Source organism: Muscardinus avellanarius (genome assembly GCF_963383645.1).
Source record: "Muscardinus avellanarius genome assembly, chromosome: 10".
NCBI lineage: Eukaryota > Metazoa > Chordata > Mammalia > Rodentia > Gliridae > Muscardinus > Muscardinus avellanarius.
In genome coordinates this window covers 61,202,169-61,224,588 of record NC_137796.1, presented here as the reverse complement: position 1 = coordinate 61,224,588, position 22,420 = coordinate 61,202,169, and the positions used below count along the sequence as shown (strand labels likewise).

At 49.7% G+C, this 22,420-nt stretch overlaps 2 protein-coding genes across 5 annotated transcripts; one reads left to right on the top strand and one right to left on the bottom strand.

Annotated features, from left to right (window-relative positions):
* Positions 1 to 1,950: 1,950 nt before the first annotated feature.
* Positions 1,951 to 22,352, top strand: TEAD2 (TEA domain transcription factor 2; the record flags this gene model as incomplete). Of its 4 annotated transcripts, XM_080702469.1 has the most annotated exons (12): positions 1,951 to 2,182; positions 2,990 to 3,054; positions 4,929 to 4,991; positions 6,196 to 6,207; positions 6,432 to 6,539; positions 6,636 to 6,694; positions 7,880 to 7,944; positions 9,146 to 9,288; positions 16,083 to 16,256; positions 19,116 to 19,283; positions 21,013 to 21,165; positions 22,239 to 22,352. In XM_080702469.1, 12 exons carry the CDS (start codon positions 1,951 to 1,953, stop codon positions 22,350 to 22,352), a joined length of 1,356 nt encoding a protein of 451 aa, XP_080558595.1. The 4 variants fall into 4 exon arrangements, with proteins under 4 accessions (XP_080558595.1, XP_080558598.1, XP_080558597.1 ...); XM_080702472.1 differs by lacking the exon at positions 6,196 to 6,207 and having other exon boundaries at positions 1,951 to 2,077; XM_080702471.1 differs by lacking the exon at positions 6,196 to 6,207.
* On the bottom strand, positions 14,088 to 14,342 carry LOC308267632 (NADH dehydrogenase [ubiquinone] 1 alpha subcomplex subunit 3-like; the record flags this gene model as incomplete). The annotated part of the gene is made up of 1 exon (XM_080702473.1): positions 14,088 to 14,342. One exon carries the CDS (start codon positions 14,340 to 14,342, stop codon positions 14,088 to 14,090), a length of 255 nt encoding a protein of 84 aa, XP_080558599.1.
* Positions 22,353 to 22,420: the final 68 nt, after the last annotated feature.

The following is a 22,420-nucleotide window of genomic DNA, read 5'->3' as shown; positions in this document are numbered from 1 at the left end:
GCGTGCTGGGGGGCCCCGTGGGGAGCTGGCCGCCCTCTCCTTGCCGGGGGGCCCGAGCCCGAGTGCGGAGTTGGAACTTTCGCGGGAGTTGGGTGTTGCTGCCGGGGCGAGCCCTGCGTGTGCGCGCGGGAGCGGCCGGGGGCTGCGGACCCCTGGCCCGCGCGGGGCTGCGTGCGTGTCCGCGATGTCACCTTGCAGGGAGAAGGAGCCCAGGCGCGTTTGCGAGCCGAGTGGCGTGCGTGTGTGACTTGCGGGCGTCGGGTCGCCCTTGCCGAGAAGGGGGGCGCAGAGCGAGGGCCACTGGGCATCCAGGATGTTCTTTGTGGTCTCTTTGGAGGTTTGGGACCTGGGGCGGGAAATTGGGGTCTATCTTTCTTCCCCCGTTCCTCCGTCCCTTTGTCTGGCCACATGGGGGAGGGCTGGGATTTTGGCCTACGGGGGTCTTGAACGCCGCTGGGCCACTGGGTTGGGCCTGGGGTCTTTGTCTGCCTCCGACCCGGGTCCAGGGTCCGAGAGAAGAGGGGGATGGGGATCTGGACTCTGGGGTCCTGGGAGAGCTGTGGAAGACATGAGGCCTCCAGGGAGGCGGGAGCGGAGTGTATTGGAAAAAGTTTTCCCCGTTCCCGGCCTCCGGAAAGTCACTGGGAACTTGGGTTGGATCTGAGCCCACGGAGCAGGGGGAGAGGGGGGGAGGGGAGGGAGGGGCGGGGCCTATGGTCAGGGGCGGGGCCCTCGCCAACCAGCCCCTCCCCGGTGGGGGTTGTGGGAAGCTGGGGGAGGGGACGCCTGGGCCCTTTGTTCTGGCTTTCCAGATGGCTGGGCGCCCCTGTCCCCCAGCCTGTGGTTCTGTGGGCCCCCCTGTCCTCCAACCTGTGGTTCTGTGGGTGCCCCTGTCCCCCACCCAGCCTGTGGTTCTGTGGCTCTTTCCTGGTATCCGCATCGGTTTCGACCCTGAGTCTCGTTTCCTGCCCCACGGGTCACTCTCCCTCTCTCTCTGTCCCTCTGCCGCCCCCTCACTCTCTGGATGTCTCTCGCCCTCTCACCGGGTCTCTGAATCTCTCTCTGTACCTCTGCCCCCTCTCTCTTGAGTCTGTGTGTCTCTGGGTCTCAGCTCAGCCTGTGTTCGGCCTGTCCCCCTCCCCCTACTTTTCTAGCAGCTGCTCTGGGCATCCTAGCACCTGTTCACGGGGTGGGACTGGAAGGTTTCAACCGCATTCTCCCTCTGGGCAACTAAAAGCAAACTGACTTGTCTTTAAAACCAGTAATCCATGTTCAAAGTTTCAGCCCTCATGGCCCCAGGCATTACTCTGGGGTATTCAGGACTTCATCATAATCCAAGTTCCTCTGGAGACTCAGCAGCATGAGAACAGCTTCCCTAAGCTGCCCCAGAAATCCATTCTCTGTCTCTAGGATCCAGGGGTCCAGGCTCAGCCCTCCTCCCTCAGACCCAGGTGTCCAGGCCCTGCCCTCCTCCCTCAAACCAAGGAGTCTGACTCCCAGCCTTCCTTCTTCAGACTCAGGGGTCCAGGCCCCAGTCCTCCTCCCTCAGGCCCAGGGGTCCAGGCCCCAGACCTCTTCCCTCAGACTTGGGATTGCAGCCCGCAGCCCTCCTCCCTCAAACCTAGGGTTCCAGGACACCAGCCCTCCTCCTTCAGACCCAGGGGTCCAAGCCCTATTCCTCTTCCCTCAGACTCAGGGGTCCAAGCCCTATTCCTCTTCCCTGACTCAGGAGTCTGACTCCCAGACCTCCTCCCTCAGACCCAGGGGTCCAAGCCCTATTCCTCTTCCCTGACTCATGAGTCCGACTCCCAGACCTCCTCCCTCAGACCCAGGGGTCCAGGCCAGATCCCTTCTATCTCAGACCCAGGAGTTCAACTCTCAGCGCTCAGAGCTAAGTCCCTTGAGTGGACTCGAGCAAGCTTGCTGAATTCTGTGTTCCTCCAGGCCCAGATGGGGGAACCCCGAGCTGGGGCCCCCCTGGACGATGGCAGCGGCTGGACAGGCAGTGAGGAGGGCAGCGAGGAGGGCACCGGTGGCAGCGAGGGGGCTGGGGGAGATGGGGGCCCCGATGCAGAGGGCGTCTGGAGCCCGGACATTGAGCAGAGCTTCCAGGAGGCCTTGGCCATCTACCCGCCCTGTGGCCGCCGGAAAATCATTCTGTCTGATGAAGGCAAGATGTATGGTGAGTTCACCCTGCCTATTGGCCTGGCCCCCGCTGAGTCATAACAACAGTAATCAACATTAGTGGAGCTCTGAGTTTTGCCATATAAAAATGCACTGTTAGCTGGGCATGGTGGCCGCATGCCTGTAATCCCAGTACTTGAGAGGCTGAGACAGGAGGATCACAGGTTCTAAACCAGCCTCAGCAACTTAGTAAGACCCTGTTTCCAAATAAAAAATAAAATAGGGCTGGGGCATAGCTCAGAGGCAGAAGCCCCTGGGTTTCATCCCCAGAACCACAAAAATAAATAAATAAAAGTAAACAAACAAATAAATAAAATGTACTGTATCCTCCCAGATGTGAAAACAGCCCAGGGTAGGACAAGCAATTTGTCTAAACTCACGGAATGAGTGAGTATAAGAGCTGGGACTTAGCTGGGCATGCTGGCGCACGCTTGTAACCCCAGCATTCGGGAGGCTGAGACCGGAGGATCGCGGTTCACGGACAGCCTCAGCTCCTTAGTGAGGCCCTCTGCAACTCAGTGAGACCCGGTTTCAAAATAAAGAATTAAAAAAAAAAAATAGGGCAGAGGGTGTAGCTCAGAGGTAGAATGCCCCTGGATTCCATCCCCAGACCCGCAAATAAAATAAAATAAAATAAGAGCCAGGACTTGTTCCCAGCAGCCTGGCCCCGTGTACTTTTTTGAGGAGTCCTGTAGCCGAGCATGCTGCAGTCCTTTGGTCTGTTCCTGTTCTCTCCTTCCCGGGTGTCCTCTTCAGTCAGGAAGTTCCACTAACAGCCTAACTGTGTTCTCTCTTGACTCTTCAGGTCGGAATGAACTGATTGCTCGATACATCAAGTTGCGAACAGGGAAGACCCGGACTCGAAAACAGGTCTCAGGGCTGACTCATGAGCTTCGGTCTGCAGCCGGCTTCTCTTTAGGGCTGTCCCTGCTTGAGCTGATTTCGCCTTAATGATCTGGTTCATGTGTTTTTTTTTTTTGTGGTACTGGGGATGGAACTCAGGGGCATTCTACCTCTGAGCTATACCTCCAACCCTATTTTTATTTTTTATTTTGAAACAGGGCCTCACTAAGAAGCTGAGGCTGTCCCTAAACTGTGATCCTCCTGTCTCAGCCTCCCAAATGCTGGGATTACAAGCGTGTACCACCACGCCCAGCTGGTTCATGTGTTTTTGATTGCTTACTCAGCATGTCTGGTGTCTACCTATTTGGGGGGTAGTTTCTTTCTTTCTTTCTTTCTTTCTTTCTTTCTTTCTTTCTTTCTTTCTTTCTCTCCTTCCTTCCTTCCTTCCTTCCTTTGCCTTGGATGGAACCTAAGGGCATTCTACTTCCCCCAGCCCTATTTATTAATTTATTTATTTGTGGTACTGGAGATGGAACCCAGTGGCATTCTACCCCCAAGCTATACCCCCAGTCTTATTTTTTATTTTTATTTTTTTGTGGGTCTGGTGATGGAGCCCAGGGGCATTTGACCTCTGGGCTACACCTCCTGCCATATTTTGTATTCTTTATTTTGAAACAGGGTCTCACTAAGTTGCAGAGGGCCTCACTAAGTAGCTGAGGCTGTCCGGGAACCGCAATCCTCTGGTCCGAGCCTCCTGAATGCTGGGATTACAAGCATCCACCACCACTCCGGCTCTTATTCTTTATTTTGAAACAGGGTTTCACTGAGTTGAAGAGTACCTCACTATGTAGCTGAGGCTGGCTGGGAACTGGATCCTCCTGTCTCAGCCTCCCAAATACTGGGATTACAAGTGTGTGCCACCACCCCTGGCTCTGGGGGTAGTTTCCCTAGCAGTTGTGTTAGAAGCAGAGAGTCAATTTGAGGGACCAAAAAGGACCAAAGAGGGTAACATGGTGTGGTCTGATCCACGCTTGTAATTGCAATACACGGGAGGCTGAAGACAGGAGGATCGTAAGTTTGAGGCTAGCTTGAGCAACTTGGTGAGACCTATTTCCAAACAAAAATAAAAAGCGCTAGGGGAGCTAGGTGTGATGGTGCACACTTGTAAGCCCAATACTTGAGAGGCTAAGACAGGAGGATCTCAGGTTTGCAACCAACTTCAGCAACTTAGGTCCTATTTATTTATTTATTTATTTATTTATTTATTTATTTATTTTTTGGTGGTACTGGGGTTCCTGGAAGCCCTTCTTCCTCCGGGCTACACTCCCAGACCTATTTTATATTTTTGAAACAGGTTCTCTTACGCCAGCGCGGCTGGCTTCGAACCTGCGCGATCCTCCTGTCTCCGCCTCCCAAGCACGGGGATTACAAGCGTGCGCCACCACGCCCGGCACTTAGGTCCTATTTAAAAAAAAAAAGAAAAAGAAACATGTCTGGGGATGTATCTCAGCAGTAGAATGCCCCTGAGTTCAATCCCCAGGACCACCAAAAACCAAACCAACAAACCAAAAAAGGGCTTGGGGTGTAGCTTGAAGGTACAATGCCCCTGGGTTCAACCCTGACTCCCACCCAAAAAAGAAAAAAAGAAAAAGAAAAGAGCCAAAGAGAGAAGGAAGCATAAGGGCAGGAGGCTTGAGTTTGCTGGGTCTGGAAAGTTGAGTGGTATCAGTGAGGTCCTGGGCATAGGTGTGCTTGTGTGCTGCAGAGGCCCCGAGCATTCTGTGTGTCTGTTATCTTCTGTGTTCTAGCAGCTCTGTGGGTTACCTGGGGAGTTCTGGGTTAGTGTATATGCAGGAGCTGGTAGCTGTGGCCTCAATCTGCTTCTCCATCAATCTCTTCAGGTCTCTAGTCACATCCAGGTTTTGGCTCGAAGGAAATCGAGGGAAATCCAGTCCAAGCTGAAGGTAAGGACCAAGGCACACACCCTAGGTAGGATTCGGGGTGCAAAGATCTGGGGAGTAGAGAGATATCCAGAGAAAGAGGGCCAGAGAGAAAGAGAGATGTGCCAGGGAGAGAGAGATTGATTGATTGACTGATTGATTGATTCAGAGATGGAGAACAGATCCAGAGAGAGAAGGAGCACAGAATCCTGGGGCGGGAATAGAGATCCAGAGAGAGATGGGGACAGATATATATATATATATATATATATATATATATATATATATATATATATATGGAGGGAAGGGAGAGCATACAGAAATTCAAAGAGAGAGGAGGCAGAGATGCAGAGAGAGAGAGAGAGGATGGACAGAGTGAGAGAAAGGGAGAAAGAAAAGAAAACAGATCTATAGAGAGGGGGAGAGAGGAGACAGACTCAGAAAAAGGGGACAGAGACCCAGAGGGAAAGGGAGACAGAGTCAGCAAGAGAGAGAGAGAGAGACAGACAGACAGACAGACAGACACACGGGGAAACCGAGACCTAGAGAGAGGACACCCTCTTTCTCTCTTCTGTCCACCTTCCCATTTCCCAGGCCCCAAGTGCCCTGCTTGCTCTTTTTCTGTTCACAGAGCTTAATTTCCTGTCGGAGATTTTCACATCCATTTACTTTTCTTCATCTTCTGGATTTCCTATTCCCTCTTGGCCTGAGACACTCATTTTGTCCCCTTGTTGGGGTGTGAGGTCTTTGCTGCCTCTTCCTTTGGACTTGGGAATAATCACTTCCTGTTCTTTTTTTTTTTGTTCCCGGAAACCTTCCTTTCCTTTCTCTCTGGGTCTAAAATCCTTTGTTTCCGGCATTTTCTGTACCTTCCCCATTTCCTCTCTGTTCTGTCTGGATTAAAAAACATTCACCTCTTACTCCCTCCACATCTGGCATTCTCATTTCCTGTCGCCTGGGCACCCAGAAACCTCTACTTCCGGCTCTTTCTTGACCTACAAAGCCTCATTATAGTCTTTTATTCTGGCCTTAGATGCCCTTCTCCCTCTAGGATGGCCACCTCTGCTTCCTGTTCCATATGCATCTCTTGGTCTCTGGGGCCCCATTGCTCAGCGCAGGGTGGCGGGGCTGTGCGGGCTTTGGGACAGGGAGGTGGAGAGTCCTGGTTTCATTTCCTAAGTCATGTTTTCTTTCCTTCTTTGGCACCTTCCCCCACCCCCTTGGGCAGGCCCTGAATGTGGTAAGTCCCCCTGCCCATCCTCCCACCCACTTTTACCCCAGACAACTGCCCCGTCCCTGGGGGAGACCATGAGGGGCAGAGGGCTCCAGGGAAGAGCGCTCAACCCTCCCTGACCTTTGCCTGACTCCCCAGGCCTCCCTCTCCCCATTCTTGCCTGGCCCCCTCACTGCCCCACCCTTGCCGAGTTGACTGGAGCTGCCTAATTAACGTGGACTTCCCCCCAGGACCAGGTTTCCAAGGACAAGGCTTTCCAGACGATGGCTACCATGTCCTCTGCCCAGCTCATCTCAGCACCCTCCCTGCAGGCCAAACTGGGTCCTGCGGGTCCTCAGGTGGCCCGGGTTGGGGGTCGCGGGCCGGAGGGATGGGGCTGCGGTGGCCAGAACAGGACCAACTGACGGGCCCCTCTTTCTTTGTCTCCTCTCTAGGCCACTGAGCTTTTCCAGTTTTGGTCAGGGGGCTCTGGTTCCCCCTGGAATGTTCCAGAGTGAGTACTTTTCTTTGTCCTGGCTCAGCACCTGCCCTCCTTTCCTTTCACACCCCCCAGCTCCATTTTGAGTGCTGGTTCTGGGGCCAGATGGTTTGATTTGAATCACAGTCCTGCTCTTTACTGCGTGTGGACCTTTGGGTAGGTGATTTCAATGCTCAGAGCCTCAGTTTTCTCATCTCTGAAGTGGAGGTAGTTCCAGGTGTGTTGGCACACATCTATAACCCAGTCTTTGGGAGGCTGAGACCAGAGGATCACAGGTTAGAGGCTAGCAACAAGACCCTCAGCAGCTTGGAAAGACCCCATTTCAAAATGAAAAATAAAAAGGGCTTGGGGTGTAGCTTGGAGGTCGAACCTAGGTTCGATCCCCACTACCACCAAAAAAAAAAAAAAATATATATATATATATGTATTCAAATTAAATGATGTAAAAATAGCTGGGTGTGGTGGCGCACGCTTGTAATCCCAGCATTCGGTAGGCTGAGACTGGAGGATCGCGGTTCGCGGACAGCCTTAGCTACTTAGTGAGGCCCTCCACAATTTAGTGAGATCCTGTCTCAAAATAAAGAATTAAAAAAAAAAAATAGGGCAGGGAGTGTAGCTCAGAGGTCGAATGCCCCTGGGTTCCATCCCCAGACCTGAAAAAAAAAAAAAAAAAACAAAGTAAAAATTTAGTTCTTCAGATATAATAGCCACAAATGGCCAGTGGCTACCACGTTGGATAGGGTAGATATGGAACATTTCTATGAAATAGAAAGTTCTGTTGAATGTTACTGCCTCTCCACTACAACCTTGGGCCTGATGTCTCGTCTCTTGACTGCTGGTCATTTCCTTCCCACCCTGTGACTCTTTATGCTTTCCTTTCTTCTCCCCACATTCCCAGACCTGCTTTCTCTTCTCTTTCTGCCATTTGTGAGAGGCATCGAAATGCCACCATCAAGAGTGTGGGCTTCCTGGTTGTTCTGATCTGGGTTCAGCTCCCTTGCACCTCAACTCTGTGACTTTGGGTGGGTCGGTTTTCCGCTCTGTGCTTGTTTGCTCATTTGTAAACTGCATTTACTTTATCAGCTGTGAGGCTTCAATATGCGTGCACGAAGTGTGCTAGCACAGGGGGCCCCTGCCAACATGCGCTCGTACGGTTAGCGTCACTCCACCGTCCTGACCCTGGCTTCCTTTATCCCTCAGTGTGAAGCCATTCTCACAGACGCCGTTCTCCTTGTCACCGACTCCCCCATCCGCTGACCTCCCAGGTAAGGGCCCACTCTCTGCCCTTCTGTCTCCTCAACTGTTTCCTTCAACCTCATGAATCAGGAGTCCCATCTTACTGGGGCAGGGTGTGTGTATGTGCAGGTTAGTGGCAGAATGTACAATGGTTTAATAATATGGCTTCTGAAGCTGGGCATGGTGGGGGGCTGAGACGGGGGGATCGCAAGTTTGAGACCAGCCTCAGCAACTTAGTGAGGCCTTATTTCAAAATAAAACAAAATGAGGCTGGGAGTGTAGCTTGGAGGGAGAACACTGCTGAGTTCAATCCTGAGTCCTGAGAGGGGGAAAAAAAAATCTCTGGAAAAGAAAAAAATGATGACTTCTGGAGCTAGATATTGTGGGCGCATATTCTGCTACTTGCTAGCTTATAAGATACTAGAAAGTGTATTTGTCAAGACTTTCAGTTGCAAGTGAGATAAACTCAAATCAAGCTAGATTAAGGAAAAAGAAGAGGAAGAGGAAGAAGAATTTTTGGGGTCAATTAACATAGTCTAGAATTATGACTGGGCACAGCTGGATCCAGGGCCCCTAACATAGCACCGAGCCGGCGTGTGTCTATTTTCATCCATGGTGGCTTCATTCCCAGGCAGGCTCTGCCCTGCTGGCAGCCAAGATGGTTTCCAGAAGTCCATGCTGATGTGACCCTGAACACTAACATTAGTGAATCCGTGAGTCCCTAGCTCCCTCAGTTTCCACAGACTGATCACCTAGGAGTGCCAGTGGCTACCAGTAACATAATAGCCATTTAACAGCATCTTATATACAACAGGCCTTTGTGAGTCTATGTAACACACAGCTGGAGGTGGGCTGCTCCTGTGCGGCTCAGCAGCTCAGCAATGTCAGGACTGGCATCTCTGTGGTTTCCTTGGCCTCTGTCTTATTGTGTCAAGATGGCTGCTGCGACTCCAGGCATCACATCCCAAGCAGGACATGGCCAGGGCCAAAAGCTTTCTCCTCCCAAAGTTCTGTCTTTTTCATTCAGGAAGAAACTCCTTCCCAGACGCCCCCCAGCAGATTTCCCCTAACGTCTCATTGGCTAGGACTGTGTCACATGGCCACCTCTAGCTGCATGGGAGGCTGGGAAAGTGAGTATTTAGCTTTTTCAGCTTCTAAGTGGAGGCAGGCAAGAGAGAACAGTGCCTGATGTGGCCAATAAATGCTAGCAATTTTTGTTCTTCTTTCTAGGGTACGAGCCTCCCCAAGCCCTCTCACCCCTGCCTCCACCTGCCCCGTCACCCCCAGCCTGGCAGGCTCGGGCTCTGGGTACTGCCCGGTTGCAGCTGGTGGAATTTTCAGCCTTTGTGGAACCGCCAGATGCAGTTGACTCTGTGAGTGAAATTTTGGGATTGTCACTGGGAGGTTTTGGAATGTCCAGGGTGATTGGGAGGGAAGGCATAGAAGAACAGTGCTCCCCAAAGCTGGGCATGGTGGCGCACGCTTTTAATCCCAATACATGGAGTCTCGGGTAGGACTAAAAGTTCGAGGCCAGCCTCAGCTACTTAGTGAGGCCCTCTGCAACTTCATGAGACCTTATTTCAAATTAAACAATAAAAAGTTGGGCGTGGTGGCGCACGCTTGTAATCCCAGCATTCGGGAGGCTGAGACCAGAGGATCGTGGTTCATGGACAGCCTCAGCTCCTTAGGCCCTCCACAACTTAGTGAGACCCTGTTTCAGAAATAAAGAATAAAAAATAGGGCAGAGGGTGTAGCGTGGAGGTCAAATGCCCCTGGGTTCCATCCCCAAACCCGCACACACACAAAAAAGAATAAAAAGTAGGGCTTGGAGGGCTGAATTCAATCCCCAGTATGCCAAAAAAAAAAAAAAAAAAAAAAAAAAGAAAAAGAAAAAGAAAGAAGAAAGAAAGAAAGAAAGAAAAGTGCTTCACAGATTTCAATATGGGTCAGAAGGTCAGAATCATCTGCAGGGCTTGTGAAAACAAACTGCCAAGCCTGGCATGGTGAACACACCTAGAATCCCAGTACTTGAAAGGCTGAGACAGGAGGGTCACAGGTTTGAGGCCAGCCTCAGCAACTTAGTGAGACCCTCAGAAACTTGCCCAGATCCTTTTTCAAAATAAAAATTAAATAGGGCTGGAGGTGAAGCTCGGAGGCAGAATATTCCTGGATTCAGTTCCCAGGACCAGGCAACCAACTAACAAAGAGACAGACTCCTGGACCCAATTTCTAAAATTTCTGATTCACTAGATCTGATGGGGTAAGGGCTTTGAGAATTTGCATTTCCCAGCAGCTCCAGGTGATGCTGATGCAGCAGGAGACCACATGTTGAGAACCAGAGCATAAAGGAACTGGAAGGTTATGGGGTCGAAGGTCTGTCAGATCAGGGAACCTTCTCCTCAAGACATCATTCTTTCACTCATTCATTCACCCATCAAATAAGTTTGAGTTCCTACTGTTTAATAGCCTTTGTGATACACATGAGGAACCTGAAGAAGCAGATCTTATTTCTAGTCAGGATGGGCTGACTGTTAGAAGAAACAAAACCACTCCCAGCTCCCAGGAATTGAACACCATAAAAGTTTCTCACTTGTGTAATTTTTTTTTCTTTTTCCTTTTTTTTGTGAGGGTGAGTCTGGGGATGGAATCCAGGGGCATTCGGCCTCCAAGTTACACCCCCTGTCTTATATTTTATTTTTTTTTGTTTTGAAACAGGGTCTCACTGAGTTGCAGAGGGCCTCACTAAGTAGCTGAGGCCGTCCGTGAACCTCGATCCTCTGGTCTCAGCCTCCCAAATGCTGGGATTACAAGCGTGCGCCACCACGCCCGGCTTCTTTTTCCTTTTTTGATGTTGGAGATTGAACGCAGGGACATTTTACCTCTGAGCTACACTACCAGCACTTTTTTATTTTAAAACAGGGCCTTGCTAGCTGCGCGTGGTGGCTCACATCTGTCATCTCAATACTTGGGAGGCTGAGATGGGAGGATCACAGGTTCAAAACCAACCTCAGCCAGTTAGGCTCTCAGCAACTTAGTGAGACTCCGTTTCCAAATAAAATAAGATTGGGGTTTAGCCTGGTTGTAGAAGGTCAGTGGGTTCCGTCCCCAGTGCCACAAAAGAAAGAAAGGAAGAAAGAAAAAAAGAAAGAAAGAGAGAAAAGGAAGTAAGGCAAGCTTTGCTAAATTGCTGAGGCTGGCCTCCAAAGTGATATCCTACTGTTTTGGCCTCTCAAATACTGGGATTACAGTCATGCACCTCCACTCTGGGCTCTCAAGTAACATTTCAGTGTGGGTGTTCAGCAGGAGCCTTCCACATAGTGATTCAGGGATCCAGGCTCCTTCCATTTTGTGGCTCTGCCATTTTATAGGGCTTTGGAATCTGCTGCTAGATCCTCTGCATCTGGCCAGCAGATGGAGGAAGAGGAGAGAGGCAAGATTGTGCAGGAAGTTTTATGGGTCTGGCTTGGATATGGCTCTGTCAGGTCTGCTCACACCCCATTGGTCAGAACATAGTCATGTGGGCATGACTAAGTGCAAAGGAGCCTGGGGAATGTAGTTCAGTGCTGTGTAAATGGCCTGGGGGTTTGTAAACACATAGCAATGTCTGCCATGTCAAATAAACACCCATCAAATCAGTAAACATGCCTGTGTAATCTCAGCCTGTGGGAGGCAAGAAAGGAAGATCACAAGGTCGAGGCCAGCCTTAGTCACTTAGAAAGAACCTCACCAACTTACTGAGACCCTGTTTCAAAATAAGCCAGGCGCGGTGGCACACGCCCGTAATCCCAGTACTTGGGTGGCTGAGACAGGAGGATTATTCCAGGTTTTCTGCCAGCCTCATCAACTTAGTGAGGTCTCTGAAACGTAGTAAGACCCTGTTTAAGAAGGGAAAATAAATAGAGCTGGAGGTATTGTTTGGAGGTAGGATGGCCTGGGTTTAATTCCCAGTACCAATAAATGAATAAATAAATGAATAAATAAAATCATGCTGAGGTGTAACTCAGAGGTAGAATACCCTTGGATTTAATTCTTACTCACACACACATACACACACACACACACACACACACACACACACACACACCACTGTAAATGGTGATCCTGGTGAAACAGGGATGTTTCTTATAGGGTTCTTGTCCAATGTATTTTGATGAATGAAGTCCAAGGATTAGTGAAGGGTGTAGAAATATAGAAATTTATTTTAAGTCAGAAAAGATTGAAGACAAAAGTAGGCCCTCCACACACACAAGGGGGAGTGTATCAGAAAGAGAATTAACAACCAAAATTCTTAGGAGGTAGGCTTTTAAATCTTACTAAGGCCAGGCGTGGTGGCGCACGCTTGTAATCCCAGGATTACAAGATCGCAGGTTCGTGGCCAGCCTCAACTACTTAGTGAGGCCCTCTGCAACTTAGTGAGACCCTGTCTCAATATAAAGAATAAAAAATAGGGCTCAGGGTGTAGCTCAGAGTTAGAATGCCCCTGGGTTCCATCCCCAGTACCGAAAAAAAAAAAAAAAAAAGAAAGAAAGAAAGGAAGAAAATAGAAGAAAGAATAAAAACTCAGGTTTCCTATCTGCTCATTTATGATTGGTCAGATTTGGGTTTTGGGGAACCAATGTCTTTTGAAGATTTTTTTTTTCAGTACTGGGGATGGAACCCAGGGGCATTCTACCTCTGTGCTATACCCCCAACCCCATTATTTTTGCGGGTTTGGGGATGGAACCCAGGGGTATTTGACCTCTGAGCTATACCCCCTGCCCTATTTTTATTCATTATTTTGAAACAGGGCCTTACTAAGTTGCAGAGGGCCTCACTAAGTAGCTGAGGCTGTCTGTGAACTGTGATCCTCCAGTCTCAACCTCCCGAATGCTGGGATTACAAGCGTGTGTCATATGCCTGGCTCCCAACCCCAGTTTTTAATCTTTATTTTGAAACAGGGTCTCACTGAGTTGCAAAGGGCACTAAGTAGTTGAGGCTGGCCGCGAACTCTGATCCTCCTGTCTCAGCCTCCCAAATGCTGGGATTATAAGCGTGCCCATGCCCAGCTCTCTTACAGATTTTTTTTTTTTTTTTTTTCCGGGTCTGGGGATGGAACCCGGGAGCATTTGACCTCCAAGCTATACCCCCTGCCCTTGTTTTTTATTCTTTAATTTGAAACCAGGTCTCACTAAGTTGCAGAGGGCCTCACTAAGTAGCCGAGGCTGGCCGCGAACTCTGATCCTCCTGTCTCAGCCTCCCGAATGCTGGGATTACAAGCGTGCGCCACCATGCCCGGCTCTTTTACAGAATTTTAATCCTTAATTTGAATTGCTATTTTGTGGGCTGGTGAGCCCTGCTCTCTTGCCTGCCACCTACTGGTCTCTCACTTTCCTGTCCACCTCCTCCTACCTCACAGAAGGTGATGCAGTTGGCCTTTTTAAATGGCTCCTCTTCCCAGGCCCTCTGCCCTGCCTCACTGGTATCCTACTTGGAGCAAAAGCTAAAGTCCTTTCAGTTGCTCACAAAGATCTGTGCCCTCTGACCCCCACTCCTGCTCTGACCCCAACTCCTGCTCTGCCTTTACCTCCTGTCCTCCTGTCTGTCTACCCTGGCTCTCTCCTCCAGCCACCCTGGCTTGTTCTTTTTTTTTTTTTTTTTTTGGTGGTACTGGGGTTGGAACCCAGAGGTATTCTATCTTGGTGTTACACCCCCAGCCCAATTTTATTTCTTATTTGGAAACAAGGTTTTACCAGGTTGATGAGAGTCTCACTACTTGCCTGAGGCTGTCCTTGAACCTGCAATCCTTCTTTCTCAGCCTCCCAAGTACTGGAATTACAGGCATGTGTCACCATGAGTGGCTTCCAAAGGTTGGTACATTGTACCAACCATATTATATATATGTATGTATTTTTTTGTGTGTGTGGTATGAGGATTGAACCCAGTGGCATTCTACACCCAAACTCTACCCTCAGCCCCATTTTATTCTTTTTCTTACTTTGAAACAGTGTCTTGCTAAGTTGCAGAGGGCCTCACTAAGTAGCTAAGGCCATCCAGGAACCCATGATCCTCCTGTCTCAGCCTTCCAAGTACTGGGATTGCAAGCGTGCACCACCATGCCTGGCTCAAAGGCTGCTTTTTTGTTTGTTTCATATTTTTATTAGGGGAAGGGGCTTCCTTCTGTCAATGGAAGTGTTCACAGGTTCTTCAACCACTCCAGGCAGGGGCCCTTAGGGTCCTGAGGGTGGCTGGGCACGTCGGGGATGTTCCCATCGTCTCGGACAGGCACTGGGTAGTTGTAGGGTGTGGCTTTGTTGGTCATGATGGCATACTTGGTGGAAGGGCTGATTGGGGGCAGAATTATAAAGAGGCCTGTGATGATGAAAGATGCGACCAGCATCGGATACTGGACCCAGGTGTTCTTGAGGTACGCTGCAATTGATGCAGCCATCCGCTCCTGAGGCAGTGGCCTCAAAGACTGATTTTAAGTTTTCTTTCTCTGCCAGTAGACGGTGAACTCCATGAGGTCAGGAACTTTGTCTTGTAACCTAGGACTCAGTGCTTGCACACAGTGGGCCTCTCCTTGCCTGTCTGTTCAATAATGAATATGTGCTGACATCAGGAAAGTTCAAGTTTTTGTGGCTGTACTTTAGAGAAGTTCTCCTGGGGAGTGTGCGTAGACTTCCCTGAGATGATAATAGTTGACTTGGGCTTTCAGAGTTTCATGGGGGGTTGCCATGCGCAGAATTTTATGTTCTGGGTATAGAGATAGGCAGAGCATATAATTTTCAGGGAAACTAGTAGATGATGGTGGGAGCTGATGAAGCTACAGGTTGGCAGGCAGGTGCTGGCATTGCTGGCATCTGGAGGAGCTGGCCTTGTCAAGTCGCGGGCCCTAGACCTTCACTTGAGGGCAGATGGGGAACCATTGAAAGGATAGGGGTAGAGAGGTCCAGAGGGAGACGTCCAGAAAAGGGCATATTTGGATGAACTTGGGCCTTTAAAGTTGAAAAGAAGAGCTGTGTGGTGGCATAGTCCTCTAATCTAGTACTTGGGAGTTCAAGACAGGAGGATCTCAGTTTCAACGTCAGCCTCATCAAATTAGCAAGTCCCTGTTTCAAATTAAAAAAAGAAAAAGGGCTAGGGGTATAACTCAGAGGTGGAATCCTTAGTGCTGAGCCGGGTGTGGTGGTGCACACCCAGCATTCGGTAGGCTGAGACAGGAGGACTGCGGTTCGCGGACAGCCTCAGTTACTTAGTAAGGCCCTTTGCAACTCCGTGAGACCCTGTTTCAAAAACAAAAGAATAAGGCCGGGTTTGGTGGCGCAAGCTTGTAATCTCAGCATTTGGGAGGCTGAAACAGGAGGATTGTGGTTCGAGGACAGCCTCAGCTATACTTAGTGAGGCCCTTTGCAACTCATTAAGATTCTGTTTCCAAATAAAGAATAAAAAATAGGAGGCGCCGGGCGTGGTGGCGCACGCTTGTAATCCCCGCAGTTGGGAGGCAGAGACAGGAGGATCGCGCTGGTTTCGAGCCAGCCTCACTGGCTTAAGAGACCCTGTTTCCAAATAAAAAAATATAAAATAGGTCTGGGAGTGTAGCCCGGAGGTAGAAGGGCTTCCTGGAACCCCAGTACCACCAGAAAAAAGAAAAAAAGAATAGGAGCCGGGCATGGTGGCACGTACTTGTAATCCCAGCATTTGAGAGGCAAAGACCAGAGGATCATGGTTCACAGACAGCCTCAGCTACTTAGCGAGGCTTTGTGAATTCCCATCCATCCATCCATCCATCCATCCACTGAATATTCATGAGTACCTATTCTATACAGGCCAGGTAGAGGATGCATAAGCGTTCTCCTGGGGGCACTGGGTAACTGTGGGGGGATTATAACAGGAGAGGACCAGGGTCAGCTCTGGAGAGCCCTTGAGGGCTGAGGTGGAGAGAGGAGACTGGACACTGATGTCAAGGAAAAGTCTGGGGCAAAGATGTGGGAGAATGAGGCATGAGGCGAGGCTGGGGTAGTAGGGACAGAAAAAAAGGGATGAGTGGAGAGCTGGAGGCCAAGAGGCTGTGGGGGAGCAGGGGTTGTGGCCCACTGGAGCAGTAGGGATGGAGATGTGTGGGGAGAGCTCATGCATCGAGGACTAGTGGTCCCGCTCACACACCACTCACCCATGGTTGACCCCACAGTACCAGAGGCACCTGTTTGTACACATCAGCCAGCACTGTCCCAGCCCTGGAGCGCCCCCTCTGGAGAGTGTGGATGTCCGGCAGATCTACGACAAATTTCCTGAGAAAAAAGGCGGTCTGAGGGAGCTGTACGATCGCGGGCCGCCCCATGCCTTCTTCCTGGTTAAGTTCTGGGTAAGTTCTGGCAATGAAACCAAAAGCACTCACAAATTACGTAGCATTCCAGCTCTGGCTTCTGGCTAGAAGGCGCGTAGATCAGCCTAGGCCTTCCAGGTCAGTCCTCGTGGCTTCGAGTGTCAGTCCTCATGGTTCGAAGTTTTAGTCTCCTTTGCAAGGAGACCATCCTCTGGGGTGGGATGGAGGTACTTGAGCTTTGTCCTCATCACACCAGACTTTGCAACCCACAGGCATATGACTAATATGGCCCTGGGATTGGTTTGCCATGTTTCAGGTGTCCCCAGGCCCCACTTGACCAAGTCAAACCCTTTTACTAACACACAGGTTCCTACCTTAGCCACTGGACGAACGGAAGGTTCTGATCTCTAAAGAGGGGACTGAGGCTTTGCTAATTTCGACCAGACTCTCTTGCTAGAGAATGTTTTACCCTGAGGAAGTGATTCAAAGAGTTGGGGAATAGCTTTGTTAATTCCCATACTCAATGATCGCTCATTGAGCATTTACTATATACACAGGTCCATTTGTGTGTGTGTGTGTGTGTGTGTGTGTGTGTGTGTGTGTGTGGTATTGAACCCAGAGGCATTCTATCTTTGAGCTGCACCCCCCCACCCTGATTTAATATCTTTGGAAACAGGGTCTTGCTAGGTTGATGAGAGTCTCACTACTTGCTGACGTTGGCTTTGAACCTGTGATCCTCCTGTCTCAGCCTCCCAAGTGCTGGGACTACAAATGTGTACCACCATGCCCGGCTCCAAGGATTTCATATATGCTGATTTACCCAACTGCAGGTAGAAAATATATTAGGCCTATAATGGTGGTGTTTGTATTGAACACATGCAGGGTTTTTTCTTGTCATTATTCCCTAAACAAGACATTGTAACATTTTTATCACATTTAAATTGTATTAGGTATTCTAGTCATCTACAGATAATTTAAAGTATATAGGAGTCGGGTATGGTAGCACATGTTTATAATCCCAGTACTTGGGAGGCTAAGACAAGAGGATTACAGGTTCAAAGCCAGTCTCAGCAACTTAGTAAAGCCCTCTGCAACTTAGTGAGACCCTTTTTCAAAATAAAAAATAAAGGCCGGGCGTGGTGGCGCACGCTTGTAATCCCCGCGCTTGGAAGGCAGAGACAGGAGGATCGCGCAGGTTCGAAGCCAGCCGCACGGGCTGGCTAAGGAGACCCTGTTTCCAAATAAAAATGTAAAAAATAGGTCTGGGAGTGTAGCCCGGAGGTAGAAGGGCTTCCAGGAACCCCAGTACCACCAAAAATAAAACAAAACAAAATAAAATAAAAAATAAAGCTGGGCATGGTAGTATACACTTGTAATCCCAGTCCTTGAGAGGCTGAGAAAGGAGGATCACAGGTTCCAAGCCAGGCTCAGCAACTGGGTATGGTGGCACACGTTTGTAATTCTAGTACTTTGAAGACTTAGACAGGAGGATCGCAGGTTTGAATTCAGTCTCAGCAAATTAATGAGGCCCTCGCAACTTAGTGAGACTCTGTTTTCAAATAAGAAATAAAATCAGGCTGGGGTGTAGCTCAGAGGTAGAATATCCCTCAGTTCAATCCCCAGTATCACAAGCACACACACACACACACACACACACACACACACACACACACACAGCCGTAGCAATTTAGTAAGGTTCTCAACAACCTAGTGAGACCCTGTTTCCAAATAAGAAATAAAACAAAATAGGGCTGGGGGCAGAACTTAGGGGTACAAATTCTCTAGGTTTAATACCCTAGTACTAAAAATAAAATAAAACAATAAAAAATTAAATAGGGGCTGGAGGTATGGTTCAGGTAAAATGCCATTACTTGAGAAGCTGAGACAGGAGGATAGCAAGTTCGAGGATAGCCTCAGCAAATAGTGAGACACTAAACCTAGTGAAACCCTATTTCAAAAATAAAAATAAAGCCGGGCATGGTGGCACATGCTTGTAATCCCAGCATTCGGGAGGCTGAGACAGGAGGATCACGGTTCGAGGACAGCCTCAGCTACTTAGTGAGGCCCTTTGCAAATCAGTGAGACCCTGTTTCCAAATAAAGAATAAAAAATAGGGCTGGGCCGAGCGTGGTGGCGCACTCTCGTAATCCCTGCGCTTGGGAGGCGGAGACAGGAGGATCGTGCTGGTTCGGAGCCAGCCTCGCTGGCTTAAGAGACCCTGTTTCCACATAAAGTTAAAAAATAGGTCTGGGAGTGTAGCCCGTGGGAGTGTATCCCGGAGGTAGAAGGGCTTCCAGGAACCCCAGTATCACCAAAAAAAAAAAAAAAAAATAGGGCTGGGGTGTAGCTTGGAGGTCGAATGCCCCTGGGTTCAAGCACCAATACTGCAGAAAAATAAAAATAAAAGGGCTTGGGGGTGGTAGCTTGGAGGTCAAATGCCTTTGGATTCAATTCCCAGTACCATAAATGAAGCAAGGGAGGGAGAGAGGGATGAATGGATGGAGGGAGGTAGGAAGGGGTGTGTGTAGTTTAAATCAAGGACTTGGAAATTGTGAGGAATCCTAAAACCAGTACCTCATGGAAACCAAGAGATGACTGTATAATTAACTAAGATGGTCCATCTTTGGTTTTCCACAGGTCTACTTGGTTTGGTGTCCAGTACAACAACTGACACTGTGGGAGCTTAATCCATGTTGAGTGAATGTTAAGGTGTACCATGGGAATAATAGAGCTGTGGAGGGATCTCACAGTCTTCAGAGACCAGCTCATGGAGAGATGGGGACTGTAAAAACTGAGAAAGAGGGGTGGGCAACTGCAGAGGCAATGGGGGGGAACCAGGCTTTGGGGCCAAGTTTAAAGATGTCCCTTCCCATTTGCCTGTGCCTCCCCCTCTCCCAGGCGGACCTGAACTGGGGCCCAAGTGGTGAGGAGGCGGGGGCTGGTGGCAGTGGCAGCAGCGGCGGCTTCTACGGAGTGAGCAGCCAGTACGAGAGCCTGGAGCACATGACCCTCACCTGCTCCTCCAAGGTCTGCTCCTTTGGCAAGCAAGTGGTGGAGAAGGTGGAGGTGAGGCTGGAGGGCTGGGCTCTGGGCTGGCAAGTGCCTAGCCACCATCCTTCTGGGGGTACCACGTGGACTGGGAGCCATGATGGTGCAGGCATTTGTGGGTGTGTATGGTGGGGAGCAGGCCAGCTTCTCTGGGGGTTTAGTGCTTGGAGCTAATATGGAGTTGAAAGGTCACAGATAAGTCAGGCATGGTGTCATGCACTTGTAATCCTAGTACTTAAGAGGCTGAGACAGGAAAATAGCAAGTTTGAGTTTAGCTTCATCAATTTAGTGAGATCCTCAGCAACACAGTGACGATCACCTGTTTCAAAATAAAAATAAAGGCCGGGCGTGGTGGCGCACGCTTGTAATCCCCGCGCTTGGGAGGCGGAGACAGGAGGCTCGCGCAGGTTCGTAGCCAGCCGCGCTGGTTTAAGAGACCCTGTTTCAAAAATATAAAATAGGTCTGGGAGTGGAGCCCGGAGGTAGAAGGGCTTCCAGGAACCCCAGTACCACCAAACAAACAAACAAACAAACAAAATAACAAAATAAAAATAAAGACAGGTGTGGTGGTGCATTCCTGTAATCCCAGTATCTGGGAGGCAGAGACACGAGGATCATAGGTTCCAGGACAGGCTCAGCAACCTAGCAACCTAGTGAAACCCTGTTTCAAAATAAAATAAATAAATAAATAAGCTGGGTGTGGTGGTACACACTTGTAATTCTAGTACTTGGGAGGCTGAAACAGGAAGATCTGGGTTCCTGGCCAGCCTCAGCTACTTAGTAAGATCCTGTTTCAAAATAACGAATAAGAACCGGGCATGGTGGCGCATGCTTATATCCCAGCATTCAGGAGGCTGAGACAGGAGGATCGCAGTTTGCAGAAGGCCTCAGCTACTTAGTGAGGCTCTTTGCAACTCAGTGAGACTCTGTTTCAAAATAAAGAAAAAAATAGGGCTGGGAGTGTAGCTTGGGGGTAGAGTGCCCCTGGGTTCAATCCCCAGCACCATGAAATAAAACTAAAAAGGACTTGGGGTATAGCTTAGTGGTAGAATGTTTCTGGATTCAATCCCCAGTACAAAAAAAAAAAAAAAAAAAAAAAAAAAAAAAAAAAAAAATCACAGGTAGGGTGTATTTGGAGGATTGAAAAGTACAGAGATTCAGTCAGTAAGATTCGGAAATGTCTTATAGCTACGGAGGAGTTTGCAGGGCAAAGAAGCTCAGAAGTCACACTTAGGAGTTGGGCACGTTGGCACACATTTGTAATCCCAGTACTTGGGAGGCTGAGACCACAGGATCTCAGGTTCCAGATCTGCCTCAGCAACCTAGTGAGAACTTGTTTCAAAATAAAAAAATAAATAGAGCTGGGAGTGTAGCTCAGAGGTAGAATGCCCCTGGGTTCCATCACCAGCTCCCCCCCCCCCAAAAAAAAATTAAGTCACACTTAGGGGTTGCTGGGGACTTAGGGCCCTAGGTACAGTTTGTGGATGTCATGGGGGGAATCTTTGTAGGCTTTGGAAGATTGATAAGGTCATTGCAGGTTCGGAGCATCCAGATGCTTGAACAGCTGGAGGGGTTCCTGGTTTGGAGGCTCAGATCCTAAGGGTTCAGAGCCTGGTTTCTGAGCACAGCAGGAGCTGGAGGGGAGCTGGCAGTGGACATGATGGTGGCATGTGGAGTGGAGCCTGGTTCCTGGAGTGACCCATGTGTCTCTCAGCCACTGTCCTCCCCACTCCCTACCCCCATTCAGACGGAGCGGGCCCAGCTAGAGGACGGGCGCTTCGTTTACCGGCTGCTGCGCTCTCCCATGTGTGAGTACCTGGTGAATTTTCTGCACAAGCTGCGGCAGCTGCCTGAGCGATACATGATGAACAGCGTCCTGGAGAACTTCACCATCCTCCAGGTGACATGGGGGATGGATCTGGCTGGAACAGGGGGCCTATTGTAGAGGGGAGTGCCTTCCACAGACCCTTAAGCCCAGGGGACTGATCCAGAGGGGACTCCACAGGGAGTCCTCAGCCTGAGGGCCTTGTAACCGGGAAACTATGGGAGTAGGGACCCCAAAGATGATCCTTAGCTAAGGACACTGATATATGGGGACTTCATAGCACTGTTACATAGTGAGAATCCCTCCGTCACTGGAGATAACCTCAAGGCAGATCTTGAGCTTCTCAAGCCATCTAGCCTGGCTCAGGGATCATGAGATAAGGAAGGGAACATGCTGACTTAGAGACCCATTGACTGAACTGGGCATGGTAGTGTACACCTATAATCCCAGTACTTGAGAGGCCAAGATGGGAGGATCACAGGTTTGAGGCCAACCTCACTAACTTCTTAGGGAGCCCCTCATCAATATAGCAAGACCCTGTTTCAAAGAGGAGGGAAGGGCTAGGAGTGTAGCTTAGAGGTAGACTGTCCCTGGGTTCAATTCCCACCACTAAAATAAATAAATAAATAAATAAATAAATAAATAAATAAATAAATGGAGAGATCCATGTAATCCCAGCATTTGGGAAGCTGAAACAGGAGGATCGCAGTTTGTGGACAGCCTCAGCTACTTAGTGAGGCCCTTTGCAACTCAGTGTGACCCTGTTTCAAAACAAAGAATAAAAAAAATAAGGCTGGGGGTTTCGCTTGGAGGTAGAATGCCCCTGGGTTCCACCCCCAATACCACACACACACACACACACACAAAAGATCCATTGATTGAAGTGCTGATACTCCTTTACTTGTGACATGGTGCGGGCCCCTTTCACCCGAGGAATGTGATGTGGTGGGTGCACCGTCTGACACTGAGTTCCCCACTGCTGACCCTCAGCCTAGGGGCAGTCTCCATTGCTCAGGGAGCCTGACCTATTGGGCATCCCTTTTACATGGGAACAAAACACGGTAAGCGCCCCTTCCCTGGGAGGTGGGTAAAAGACCTGTTGGGGGTCCCCTGAGAAGCATAAGTGTGTTCTTCTGGCTTCCTGGCAGGTGGTGACAAACAGAGATACCCAAGAACTGCTGCTATGCACCGCCTATGTCTTCGAGGTTTCCACCAGTGAGCGCGGGGCCCAGCACCACATTTACCGCCTGGTCAGGGACTGAAGAGGAGCCCCACGATTGGCTCACCCTTGGAACACCCTCCTCCCAGGAAGAACCCTTCGATTCTCCTC